At 40.0% G+C, this 12,857-nt stretch overlaps 2 protein-coding genes across 8 annotated transcripts in view; one reads left to right on the top strand and one right to left on the bottom strand.

Moving 5' to 3' along the window:
* Positions 1–2,935, top strand: LOC115242888 (WD repeat-containing protein 5). Its single transcript, XM_029819481.1, has 8 exons — positions 1–200; positions 720–816; positions 892–1,055; positions 1,388–1,477; positions 1,861–2,000; positions 2,147–2,378; positions 2,462–2,549; positions 2,671–2,935. Exons 1-8 carry the CDS (start codon positions 18–20, stop codon positions 2,769–2,771), a joined length of 1,095 nt encoding a protein of 364 aa, XP_029675341.1. The 5' UTR covers positions 1–17; the 3' UTR covers positions 2,772–2,935.
* Positions 2,762–12,857, bottom strand: part of LOC115242884 (DNA-dependent protein kinase catalytic subunit-like) — a 26,283-nt gene continuing 16,187 nt past the window's right edge. For 6 of the 7 annotated variants that reach the window (XM_029819474.1, XM_029819471.1, XM_029819473.1 and 3 more), the window contains 5 exons: positions 8,619–12,763; positions 7,990–8,524; positions 5,416–7,785; positions 4,548–5,259; positions 2,762–4,389 (listed from right to left, as the gene is read on the bottom strand). In XM_029819474.1, the coding sequence (XP_029675334.1) occupies positions 4,064–4,389; positions 4,548–5,259; positions 5,416–7,785; positions 7,990–8,524; positions 8,619–12,763 (8,088 nt within the window). In that variant the 3' untranslated portion in view covers positions 2,762–4,063. The remainder of the gene's footprint in view (positions 4,390–4,547; positions 5,260–5,415; positions 7,786–7,989; positions 8,525–8,618; positions 12,764–12,857) is intronic. The other variant, XM_029819477.1, reaches the window with a different exon arrangement.

Below are 12,857 nucleotides of genomic sequence, written 5' to 3' on the forward strand. Positions count from 1 at the left end.
AGTTATTTGGTCCTCGTATGTACAGATTTGTGTGGGTAGTACAGGACAAATGTTTCGTTTGTGCTGTTCTATTGCAAGTTTTCGTCGATAAACGGTTAGAAAAAAAAATGGTACCTCTCGGCCCATCGCCTGGGCACCAAACGTCCGTCAACAATTCTTCCACTGCGGCTGCTAGCGGGACAAAAAGCAACGCGATATTGGTAATTTGAATTTTAATTAACGAGAGAAACAGACAGACACGTGTATAGGTTAAAATGTGCAAGGAAGTGGTAAGCCGGTTTATTTAAATAAATCTAAATGTCGGAATAAATGCGAAGGAACGGTCAATTATATCTTTAAGGAAAATGGGAAATTTCAGGATGTTAATTGAATTTACAATTTCAAATTATAAATAAATTTATTTTTTGACTTGTCACGCTTTTCTTTGTAGCTTGAACACGATTTTTTTTATAGCTTTTTCTTTCCCTTCCCCTTCCATGGTATAATCCTAATATATTGTATAATTTAACTGATATATTTGTATAATTAATCTTCACTTTTTCTTGTCTTCAGATAGTTGCAAATTTTTTCTATATATGTATGTTCAAATACTACAACAGACTTATAGTCAAACTTTAATATCTGTGTTATGTTTGTACTCAATTAATAATTATTTTTTAACACAAGCAAATAATGCAAATGCATGAATAGTATCTATTTTTGGTTTTCTTTCTTTACAGAAACCTAATTATACATTAAAGTATACATTGGCTGGCCATACTAAGGCAGTTTCATCTGTTAAATTCAGTCCCAATGGAGAATGGTTGGCAAGCTCTGGTAAATAAAGATTTTTAGTAAACTGGTTGTAAACTTTGTTACTTTGAAATACAGTAACAAGTATCTAATTTTCAGCTGCCGATAAACTTATTAAAATCTGGGGATCTTATGATGGAAAGTTTGAAAAGACTATATCTGGTCACAAACTTGGTATTTCAGATGTAGCATGGTCCAGTGACAGCAGATTATTAGTATCAGCTTCTGATGATAAAACCTTGAAAATTTGGGAATTGAGTTCTGTAAGTAATCTATTATACAAGATTTTTTTTTAATGAAAATTGGTAGCAAGATGAATAGATTGTATATTGGTTGGAATTTAAAGTCACTTTTTATTTTTTTTTTAAGTGTAAAGATCCCAATAATCTTTGAGCTGTAAGTCATGAATAAATTATTAAAAATTTTTTAATTTAATATAAATATTAATTAATTTATATCAGCATTTAGCAGCTAAATAACATTAAACTTGGAACTAAAGTTGCAAGCTTTATTATTATGTAGTCCAGCAAATTAAATATTTTTTTAAATAATTTTGTATTCTTTAGTATATTAATCTCAGAATCTTATTTTTTAGGGTAAATGTTTAAAAACGTTAAAGGGTCACAGTAACTACGTTTTTTGTTGTAATTTTAACCCACAGTCCAATCTCATAGTCTCCGGTTCTGTAAGTATCGATTTATATGTACATTATATGATGCTTATATAAATAGAATGGTCAATTAAACTCAAATTTTAGAATTATTTCACAACATTGGTCTTTTTCTCAAGAATTGAATTATATTAATTTTTCTTTGCAGTTTTATACAATGTTCTTTCTACTACTTTCTATCTCTTACAGATTCCCAAGGTTAAATAATTTATTTTTTAAGAGTAATAGAGATTCTCTGCATGAGATATTTAAAATTTTGAAATTTAAACTATAGATTATTCTGTAATATTACTAAATTAAAAAATATAGGCTATATATATATATATGTATGTATGTATATTTATTACATGTGCAATTACAAAAGAGAAGATAACATATATGGGATTCCCTGTTTTTAGTTTGACGAAAGTGTACGTATTTGGGACGTTAGAACTGGAAAATGCCTTAAAACCTTGCCAGCACATTCAGATCCCGTAAGCGCAGTACACTTTAATAGAGATGGCTCTCTAATCGTCTCGAGTAGCTACGATGGATTATGGTAAATTACACATAAAATTTCGTGATTAAGATACTCTATGAAAAGAAATATATGTAAAATGTGTATCACATATTCTTTTCCTGAAAATTGATTTATTGTATCCAAAATTGTAATACTGATAGCTTATATTTCACGATATATTACAGTCGAATTTGGGATACTGCCTCGGGGCAATGTTTGAAAACACTGATAGATGATGACAATCCTCCGGTATCATTTGTCAAATTCTCACCGAATGGAAAATACATCTTGGCAGCTACGTTGGACAATACATTGAAATTGTGGGATTATAGCAAAGGGAAGTGCTTAAAAACATATACAGGCCACAAGAACGAGAAATATTGTATCTTCGCGAATTTTTCTGTAACAGGTGGAAAGGTTTGTATTGTAGATTTCAGATATGTGAATATAGAGACAATATGTCGTAACAATTTACTCAATAATTAGTTATTCTTATATAGTGGATTGTATCTGGCTCCGAAGATCACATGGTGTACATTTGGAATTTGCAGACAAAGGAAATTGTACAAAAGCTACAAGGACATACAGGTAAATATATGTGAATTTAGAACAGTAAGAAAATACTGCTATGTGTACAAATGAATTAAATACCCTCGAATCTTTTATATACGATGTATATTCTCGAAAACATATCTTTCTGTAATTTCAGATGTAGTACTTTGCACAACGTGTCATCCAACGGACAATATTATAGCTTCGGCCGCTCTTGAAAACGATAAGACCATTAAACTGTGGAAAAGTGATACATAAGGATGATCTACACATTTATTTTATCTGTTACTTATTTCTTGTACAAATCTTTATTTTTAGATGCAGGGAAACTATTACATTGTAAAGCATAGATCATAATATTCATTTCATGATTGTATAAAATATTTAGGAAATAGTAAAGTAAATAATATTTTATACTAGAATGATATATTTTTTTATTATTGAATAATATTAAAATAGACTTTTATTTTAGAATAAATTAATTTCGAGATACGCTTTAGGATTTAAAACTATTACAAATAGGACTTCCAGAGAAGTAGTTTTACCTAATCCAAGTTGAATGATATTAAATTAATTCATATTTCATTCATCTGGTATGTGTGTTTTAATCTTGTACAAAGTTATATATTTATATATAAAAGTAGGCTGTAAATCAATATTATCGATTGTATATGTATAACATACTGTTTAGAAATTTAAATAGCATCAGGCAAAGATAATTTGATATATCCAGTGTATAAAACATGTATGTGATAGGTACACGATTTGAAAATCACTACAAATCCAAAGTTCAAGTTCAAATGCAATAAATATATATCCGGCAGATGTTAGGGGCAAAGGAGATATCAAAAAATAGGAAATATACAAATAAATATAAAATTAAAAAATCTCGATTTTTTTTTTTATATAAATTCTCTTCTAAAATTTGTAATAAATTGCAAAATAATTAAAAAGTCAAATCTCCAATTAGTTTCTATCTCTTAAATCGAACTTCTCTTTCTCACATATACATACATATAGACTCGGCAAATATTACGAACTTCTTCTTTTAATTGATATATTGCATGTCTATAGATGGATTTTAATAACGTATTAAATATAATTAACATTTATAAAATCTAATAAATTTTGCTTATCAGATCAGCTGTATTCTATAGTACAATAAGAGATATGTAATAAAATTATAATAAGAAATATTACATATCTTTATTGTATGTAATTTTATCCATGATTTTATAGTTTGTTCTCTCAATTCGTATTAAAATAAAATTCCTTCATTTAAAACATTTATAAAATATATAAAATTTCTATACATGATTATTGTGCTCTTTTTAAATCGTTGATATAGTACTCTTGCAATGTTTTGCAATACTCTGCAAATAGAACAATATCACAGCCAAGGTTGCCAATTTACATACATACGGCCCAAAATATTAAAGTCTTTTGCTTGATCTAACAAACAATCCACCTGAAATATTATTATTCATTAATACTGAAGCATAAAAGGAAAATTCAGGAGTTCTATGTACTTTAAATGTAAATATCTCAATTTACATCAAAAGTGTGAAGAAAATACGATATTTATTTAGACTTCTATAGCAGGGAAAAAAAGTATAGCTATGCATCGTTTTTAATGTTCTAATCAAATACAAGTATTGAATCAAAATTACCTGCTTGGCAGGTGTCAAACAATCATTCCTTATATCTGCTCGTGCTTGTTTGACTTCATCATTGCCTATGACAATGGCATGATATCTTGTAAAGTATTTATCATTATGCGCTTCTCTTAATTGTTCCAATGTAATGAGTGATGGATGGATTCCATCTAATTTCTTCGCAACTATTTCAATATTTCTCTTTGACGACCATGTTAAGTCTGCAAATTATATGATTTTATCAATATAATGTAATATAATATATTTTATGAACTTTTATATTTCTCATATGTATAAACATGTAAGTTAGAGAAAGAATATATTTCCCCTGCAAAAATCCCTTGCAAAATTCGTGGTGTTCTCATTTTATACATTATACCTGCATCAACTTCTTCGTCGTCATCCCTCGTCGTTGTCTCCTCGTCATTGATATTCGACGACCGATTAACGGGCTTGTGAATGAAGATGTCCATGCAAGCGAGGATCGGGCCGCGGTCGTCGCGCAAGGCACGCATCGCGTGAGTCATGATCGTCGCCAGGAGGTCGCGCTCGGTGAAGGGTAGCAGTAACTCTAGTATCTGCGGCGTCAGACGAAACGGCACGAGTTCTGGTATGGGCGCGCGCAGGCCGCCGCCGAAAGCGTGGCCGAAATCGATGCCCAGGCATCGTCCAGTGGTTACGCGCACCAGGGTGTTCTGCAGATGTCGATCGCCGATGCCCGCGAGCCAATGCGCCGTGCACATCGTCGCGTAACTCGCGACGAAGTTACGTCGTAACGTCGCGAAGCACTCCGGTGACGGACTAACGGCAACGAAAGCATCGCGCAGAGCCGTTCGCTTGGTCTCGCCGACAAAGCGCTCCATTTGCTCCGTGACAGTTTGCCAGCTGTACCTGGATGCGGCCTCCTTGTACTGATCGATCTGAGACCGCTTCGAGGGTGTCGCGCGTGCTATCCACTCTGCGTATTCGTTGCGAATTTTCTTGCATCGATCGCTCTCTTTCTTTGATAGAGTGAAGCGTACCAGATCCTCCAAGGATTTCGTATCCTCGATCCACTGTATGAGACCGAATGATTTCGACAATGGAATCACCTATGGGTTGAGAAGATTTATTGAGTGAAGTAAAGGAATGTATGCTTAATATTTAAATTAAACACTTAATGTTAATAAATGTTAATGAATAAATAATAGTAACGAGATATTATACATACGCATACTTCATATATTTATATATGAAAAAATATATACCTCATATGTGTCTATGGCTAAGCGTCTTTCTCTGCAGCTCGCGTCATTGCTTAATGTTCTGTTCATGGTGTTATACAGCTGCTGCAGACCGCGATCAATCGTCAGATCCTCACCAAATTTCACCAGGAACTTGTATTCCTTGCCGTTGTCACCCATCATACAGATGCGAATCGGTTTGCGCAGCGATCGCATGACCGCCACACGTGGCTCAAAACGCGCGATCCTCGCGTGATAACGCAGTATAGGTTCCCTATCACCAGTATATTGGCCGGGTATTTCGATACCGCCGCCCATATACTGATGCAAGAACGGGCTGTAATCATTCAGTCTGTTTTTGGTCGCGCGTATGAAAAGAGACTCATCCAACGATTCCATGATTCTTCGTATTCCTTCTCGTGTGGCATCGCGGTTGTCAGGATTCAAGGCTCTTATCTTGCTTTCGTATCTCGCGATCATCCGATAGATATCGCCTGGACGAGGATTATTTCTTTCTGCTGCTCGTGTGCTCGGATAAACCTTTTGCAGCAGCGACTCGATGGCCGTCGCCCCTCTTCCTCGCGACAGATCCCTCATCACTTCATCAAGATAATACTTAAGATACAGTTCCGGTTGCGCCACGTACTGTATCGCCCGCAAGAACTGTTCATACTTCTCCGCTTTATCGCGCAAAAGTGAGCGTACTCGTTGAATGTTTTCGTCCTGCAGAATAGCGGGGTTTCTCTCAATAACCAGGTGATACGTGTAAGCTACCGCATCGGGATAAGCCTCGGCGAGTCTTTCGACGATCGGCACAACCGCGCTCGCGATCGACGGTGTACCCAGATGGGAGAACAGCAGATCCTGCCAGCGCAAAAACAACCATGGTTGCAGCTCAGCACACTCTCGAACGAAGGTGGTACGCATCTCCTCGTTCCGCAACCGTTCAGGTCTTAGTAAGCAGGGAAAATAATGTGCCGCTTCGAGATAATCATAACGCATAGATCTCAGGGTGGATAATAAGAATTCGTGGAAAAGTTCGTCGCTCTCTATATCGGTGGACGTCAGTCTACCGTAACAGTGACGGGCCAGAGCGCAATAGTGCTCGCCGACGTTAGTGGCGGCGGTCTTCGCTGCGTCCTCGCAGCAAGCTCGCAAATTATTCAAGCTGTACTGCAGCAAATGCTCTCGGATGTTATTCAGATCGCGCGTCGATTCCGCAATTCCTATCTTCTGCAGGATCGCGGCGTTACTCGCCAATGCGTTCGCGAATTCTGCGTTCTCCCTGCTTGAACATTCGATCTTCGAAGCCAGTGCACCGACGTGCTGCTTGATGGCGGTATTCATGTTGGCATTGAGCTCGCCGCTTTCGTTCAACAATAGATGCGAGCATTTCCAGGAAGCGGTATAATTGGCCATTTTTGTGCGTGCGTCTGTTTCGATGTCGGCATACAGACACTTGATTCTAGCCTCGAGCCATGAAAGCTCTAACGGAAGCTTTGGATGCGGATAATGGATGCCCTGTAAATGCTCGTTCATGTAATTCAAATGCCTTTCGGCGATGTATCGGTGTTTCTGGTGCAACGCAGCATCAGCGATGCCCAATCGAAGCTGAAAACCGCTCCGACGCATCCGCTCTTTGATGATCGCGCGTTTCTCCTCCTCGTCGTCATCCTCTTCCATATTGTCAAAGATGTTTTCAAATAACATTGAAGAAAACGTTCGATAAGCGGTTAATTTATTCCACTGCACAAGATTGTCTTGAACGGTAGGTACTTTCGACGACCAGAAGTTCAATAACGCGTCCAGTCGGTCTAGGTAGTTCGCTTCGTTCGCGCATCGAAGAACCTTGAGCGAAGCGTTGAGATCGTTTATGGCCTGCAATTTTAGCGATTCGCGTATTCCCCGTTCGGTGCAGAGAGGATTCAAACTGACCCATTGTTCTCCCGTTTTGTCCAGAAGCTCGTTCAATAGATCGGTGGCCTGTCGCTGTTGCTCTTCGCCCATCAGTAGAAACATCATCAGATCTTTGCCTACCACATGCTTAAGATACTTTAATTTATCTCGATCGTTCATCCACGATTGGATGACTGGCAGATCGTTGCCGCACGACGTCCAGTTTTTTTCCGCCCGCATGTGTACATAAGCGTCGAAGGCGTATGGAATCATCCAATCCTTCCACGTGTCCTTCCAGACACCATCCAGATTTTCATCGCTCGTGCGGCTCTTTACAAGCCGATTGATAGCCGACCAATCACACAAATTCTCGACGGCCTCAAATAATCCTTGAAAGCAGTGTTCCCTTATCGACCGATTCTCCATTCGTTCGTAAGCGCTTGTGTAGGCGTCCCTCGCTTGAATCCAATCGCCCTTTACTTCCGCAAAAGCAGCTTCCTAAAGAGAGAATAAGAGTTTTTTTTTCTAAAAAGAATCAAAGAATCTTTCTTTCAGACGAGAAACGCGTATGGAAGTCAACGAAAATAGAGACTATTTTGATCAACAGAAAATGATTTCCAACTCGCGATTCCATTTTCAGTTAGTTTATAAAACAAATCTATATATTTTTGTGTTATCAAATATTATAATATCGAGAATTACCTGCATGTCATCGCCAAAGAATCGCTGCCCTCGGAAGATACTCAAAACAACGTCGACATCATTCAGTGATTTATAGAGAGATGCCAATTGCACCCACTTGTCGGTCTCATCGTTGTCGCATCCTCGCATTCTTTTGCTCGGCGTGGGCGAGTCATCATCTCGCATGTCAGGCAACAAATTGCGTTCCAGGAGAAGAGCGCCGAGAACGTCCAAGCGGCTCGTCTTGGAGATCTTCGCTATATCTAGCGGATCGCAGTCGGTGACATTTAGTTGTAGCAATGTCTCCAGAATAACGGCATTGAAGGAACTGTCTCTCTCGCTCGAATCTTGCAGAATTCTCTTTAAACTGTCCACGACGGTCTGACGGAAGTCATCGGATTTCTCTCTCTCGGTTGTTTCTTCGATCAGTGAACAAAATAACGATACAGTCACGTCTTTACAGATCAACCGATCCAGTTTTATCAACTGTTGAAGCGGTACAATCAAATTCGAATGAGATATTTCAATGTCGGGGAAATCTCCAATTCTATAATTTCTATGAATAAAAGCGAAAGAACAAAAAATTAACATTTATTCGGAATTATTCGCGATATAATCTAAAACATATTGGAGACAAAGTCTGATCTTACCTATATAATTTCACGCTACTTCTTTGTCTGATACTTTCCTGCTTCATCATTTCTGCCCGTTGCACGTTCTTCTGTATTTGCTTACGACGGATGATGTTTGCGACATCCGATGAGTTCGCTAGAAGTCTAGAGGGTCTCTTGCGCATCGTTGTATCTTGGGATGACTGTCTCGACGAAGATGCTGTTATCGATCGATCGAATTCGGCATCGAAATTAGCGTCCGTAGTTTCATCGTCGAGAAGAGTCGGCTCAAATTGCAAATCTTGCGTCGCACGCAGTCTCAGAGGAATACTTGAGTATCGCGAGAAAAGCGAATAGGAATCTACAAGAGTACCATATAAATTGGTATCGGCGTTTATCTGAGAAAAAGTGCCGTAGCTCATTTGTGAGGCGAGCGAGTTGACGAACATTGGGGTCATGCAACTTAGATTTCGCCTTCGCCAGGAAACAGCTACTTTATAGTTCTCAAAAGTGCAGTCATCATGTAACGGTGCGTCAAATATGTTCTTGTTGTAGTCCATCGATTTGGTGGCCAGCTGCAACATCAACAGGGCCATGAAGGGCGCGAATGCGTCATCTTCAGACGACGTCGTCATCGTCGTTATTTTAAGCATCGAGTGCATAGAGAGAAGTCCTAGCAATCGATTCTTCGATTTCTCCGTGCTGAGCGTCGTCTCCTCCGTCCAAAATCGCAATATTCTGTCCTGCAGCTCTTGTGACGGATCTAATAAACCGGTCAGCAGCTTCTCCACGCTGATAGACAGCAGGCTCTGAAGAATCGGATCGTCCTTCGCAGTCATGTCTGCCGAGTATTTCCCATAAGTCTTCATGAGTATGTCGTAGACTAATTCCCGGTGTTCCGTGGTTATGTCTTTAATGTACGAGATCGTCAGATTCACATAGAGCAACAAATCGGACGGTTGCATGATCGTTACTAAGTTGCCGACGATTCCCAGTGCCAGCTTCTCACAAAACGGTACTCGGTCCGTCAATATTTTCTCGAGCTGCATGTGACGCAGCTTACTCACAATCGCAGATTCGTCATCGGAAGCGTTGAGTCTCGACATGAACAACGTGAATATCTCCAGACAGTAGGATCTTTCCACATTCTTGGCCATTGCGCTGAATGTCACGATGATGTAATCCACGGCAACCTCAGGATAAGTCCGGCAGAGAACAGCGATGCATTTCACCTGTTTGCTTAAATATTGGTACGACTGCATCGAACCGAGGATAGTCAAGATTTTCTCTCTTACTTTGCGTTCCTTAATCTGTCTCCCAACTTCGTTGCGATTATCCAAAGATTTCAGGTACAATCCGAGGCACTCACTGCACTGCAGAGGCGTTTTGTCCGTTTCGGATGTTTTCCAATCGCGCAACGGTTTCAGTAGGAAGTCGACGATGTCGTCCCTCGCGACAATCTCTTCCGTCATACCGTTGTCGAGGAGCACTAAGATGAGATATACCGCGGCCTTCGGCGCGGATGTCATTTTTGTGTTCAGCAAATCGTTCGGCACTCGTAGATAGCTGTGCCACTTCTCCACCATGGTCTTTATTAGACCAAGATTATAATCATACACACGTCGTTCATTGTTAAATGTTTCTACCAATACTTTGTCGATGAGCTTCTCAAAGAGTATCTGAGCTTGCGTTCTGTCGTCCTCGTTGCTCGGCACGGCCACGTCGTGCCAATCCATAAGTATCTCCAGAATGTCCGTAATGATATAATTCAAATCGTTTTGTTCCAGATAATTGGCGACGGCTTTGACAATCGGTGTCAGCATAAATTTCGCGTAAGGTTGGAACACATCAACTGTGTTCCAAATGATCCTCAGCAGGAACAGTACGATATTGGGACATTTCTTCAGACCATTAAGGAATGTAGATAGCCACTTGGGCAATTCATTGTTCAATACAAAAATTTCCTTGATACGTCGCAATAAGACACATATATAAGGCATACATTCGTGCTCGTTGAAATCATCGATTTCGAGAGCAATGCTCGTTGGTCCATGCGAATCGCCGAGATTTTCCGCCGAGACAGAACGATGAGGATTGAATGGTAGCAGGACGGATCTGTTAAAATCGTAGGCGTTGATGTCCTCGCATAGTGTAGAGGCCGATAGATCGTAACTGTGAACGTATGCGTATCTGTGTTGTGGTTCGTCTATGTTGAAAGTCGTGGATCTCATGTTAACAGCAATCTCGCGAGTTTTCGGATATTCCTTAAAAGTCTGACCGAGCTGGTAACGTTTGTTGCAATCCACGATGTTTTCCCAGGAGAGGCGGTTGCTGAAAGCTACGAGGTAATAACGTTCCTCCTCCTTCAAGCTGATGATTGTCAGCTCGCAATTGTACGCAGAGCAGTATAAGAGACGCATGAGCTCGTTACAACCCGATTCCGTGATCCTTAAAGCTCGCACCTCGTATGCGAGTTTCATCAAACTTTGGATGAGCTCTCTGCCAGTTTCAATTTGATTTAGAGCGTTTATCGCGATTGTCGCGTTCTTGCCGATTATCTTGTTCATATCTACTGTGGCAAACATGATCGTTATCAATTGAAAGCATCCGATCTTGGATACTATGATCTGTTTGACGTTTGTGTTGTCAGTGGTGGTGATCAGATCGGAAAGGAACTTGCGCAACTCGCAAATGTTTCGCTCAAAGAAGTGCTCGATTGCGATCGCGTCGCAAAATTTGAACGTCGGCAAGAGAAAACGGCGTAGAACGTCGAATCTTTCCGTTTCAAAGAGAAAAATGTCGCGGTTCATAAACGCGCAGTACGTCATCTCCAATGATCGTAGAGCGTGTTCGCTGGACGTTCCGCGATAATATTCGCGCAGATGCTCCTCTATCTTCTCATCCTGGCACAGACGATCGCCGGTACCGGCTGCGAACTGTATCACGCACTCGAGCATGATAATTGATTTTGTTGTCGACAGCAGTATCAGCAGCGTTTCAAAACAGTCGATCACCTTCATGGAGTTCACGCTTGTCTCGGACAGATTCAAAAACAATTCTCTATCGTTGCTCTTTAGAGACAACAGGATCCTTCGCAATTCAAGCCTGTCGCCGCTATCATCAGTCGTCACGTCCGTCAGACAAATGAGAAATCTTTGCAGAATCTGCATTTTATACTCGAGACCATTATTGCCTATCAATTGATCTAGAATCCATTGATAAATCTCGGGAAACGCGGAATCCCGCGTGATCTTCACAGGGTTCGAACTGAGACGCACCACGGTGCCATAAATATTCATTAGTCTCTCCCTGCGACTGTCGTTGTTACAGACGGCATTCTTCAGGCACGTAAAATGTCGCAAGATCGCGTCCACCGTCGCGTCTACGTGAGCTTGCAATTCGCGTCTGTGCTGTTTCAAATACAACAGCAGATCCTCCAGCCACTTGAGCAAGAAGGACGGATTGTCGCGCGACAAATCGTCAAAGACAAGCGTAATTGCGGCGACATGTGTCAACATAAACCCGAAAATCGCGTCCTTAAACATGTTCAGAAAATATTCGCCGTGAGTGATCTGTGTCGAATCTGTGCCGATGATCAGAGTATTGTTGGATATAAATTTCATCAGCGTCTCGGTTATCGAGCGAGTATCTTCGGGTATCACCAAATTCGGGGCCTCGATCGTCGATGAAAACAGCGAGAGTTGAAATTCCATCAGAGTTCTCAAATATTCAATCATCCGCGCATTTAAACTGCGACAAATCCATTCGCCGATGCGTTTGTTCACTAGAAACTTGAAGATACGCTTGACCGTTTTTTCGCCGTGCGCGAAGCCACTCTCTTCTAGAATCATTCGATCGAGCATATCGCATCGCTGTAACAGAATCAGACCTTTAACGTGTTGGATCAGACTGTCGCCGAGATTGTTCTGCGCGATATCGACCAAATAAAGAAGTCGCGCGATGTATTTCCGGCCAAAATTTAAAAGACATTCCTTAAAAATGTTCGGTAAAGCATAAGTAAGCTGCGATTTCATAGTGTTTAATAGAATTTCCAAGACGTGTGGCAACTTGTCTGTCATCTCGATGTTCCTGATGTCGAAGCCGACCGCTCGCGGAAACATTATGCACTTGATCGTTAACGCAAACAAAGACTCGTCCCACAAAGACTTCGGTAGAATATTAACCTAAAAAATGATAATTACAGAATTTTATCACAGTTGCTCAACGAAGTTATATGTGTTAATTTATCAAAACAGTCATTAAAACAATTTGATTAAT

The sequence above is a fragment of the Formica exsecta genome, unplaced genomic scaffold, assembly GCF_003651465.1.
Source record: "Formica exsecta isolate Colony F162 unplaced genomic scaffold, ASM365146v1 scaffold659, whole genome shotgun sequence".
Classification (NCBI taxonomy): Eukaryota; Metazoa; Arthropoda; class Insecta; order Hymenoptera; family Formicidae; genus Formica; species Formica exsecta.

Bases quoted from the DNA above. Each gene is read 5' to 3' on its own strand.
- LOC115242888 (XM_029819481.1), top strand. From the start codon at position 18: ATGTACAGATTTGTGTGGGTAGTACAGGACAAATGTTTCGTTTGTGCT. The intron at 201-719 runs GTAATTTGAATT...CTTTCTTTACAG, and splicing joins CAAAAAGCAACGCGATATTG to AAACCTAATTATACATTAAA. The intron at 2,379-2,461 runs GTTTGTATTGTA...ATTCTTATATAG, and splicing joins TTTCTGTAACAGGTGGAAAG to TGGATTGTATCTGGCTCCGA.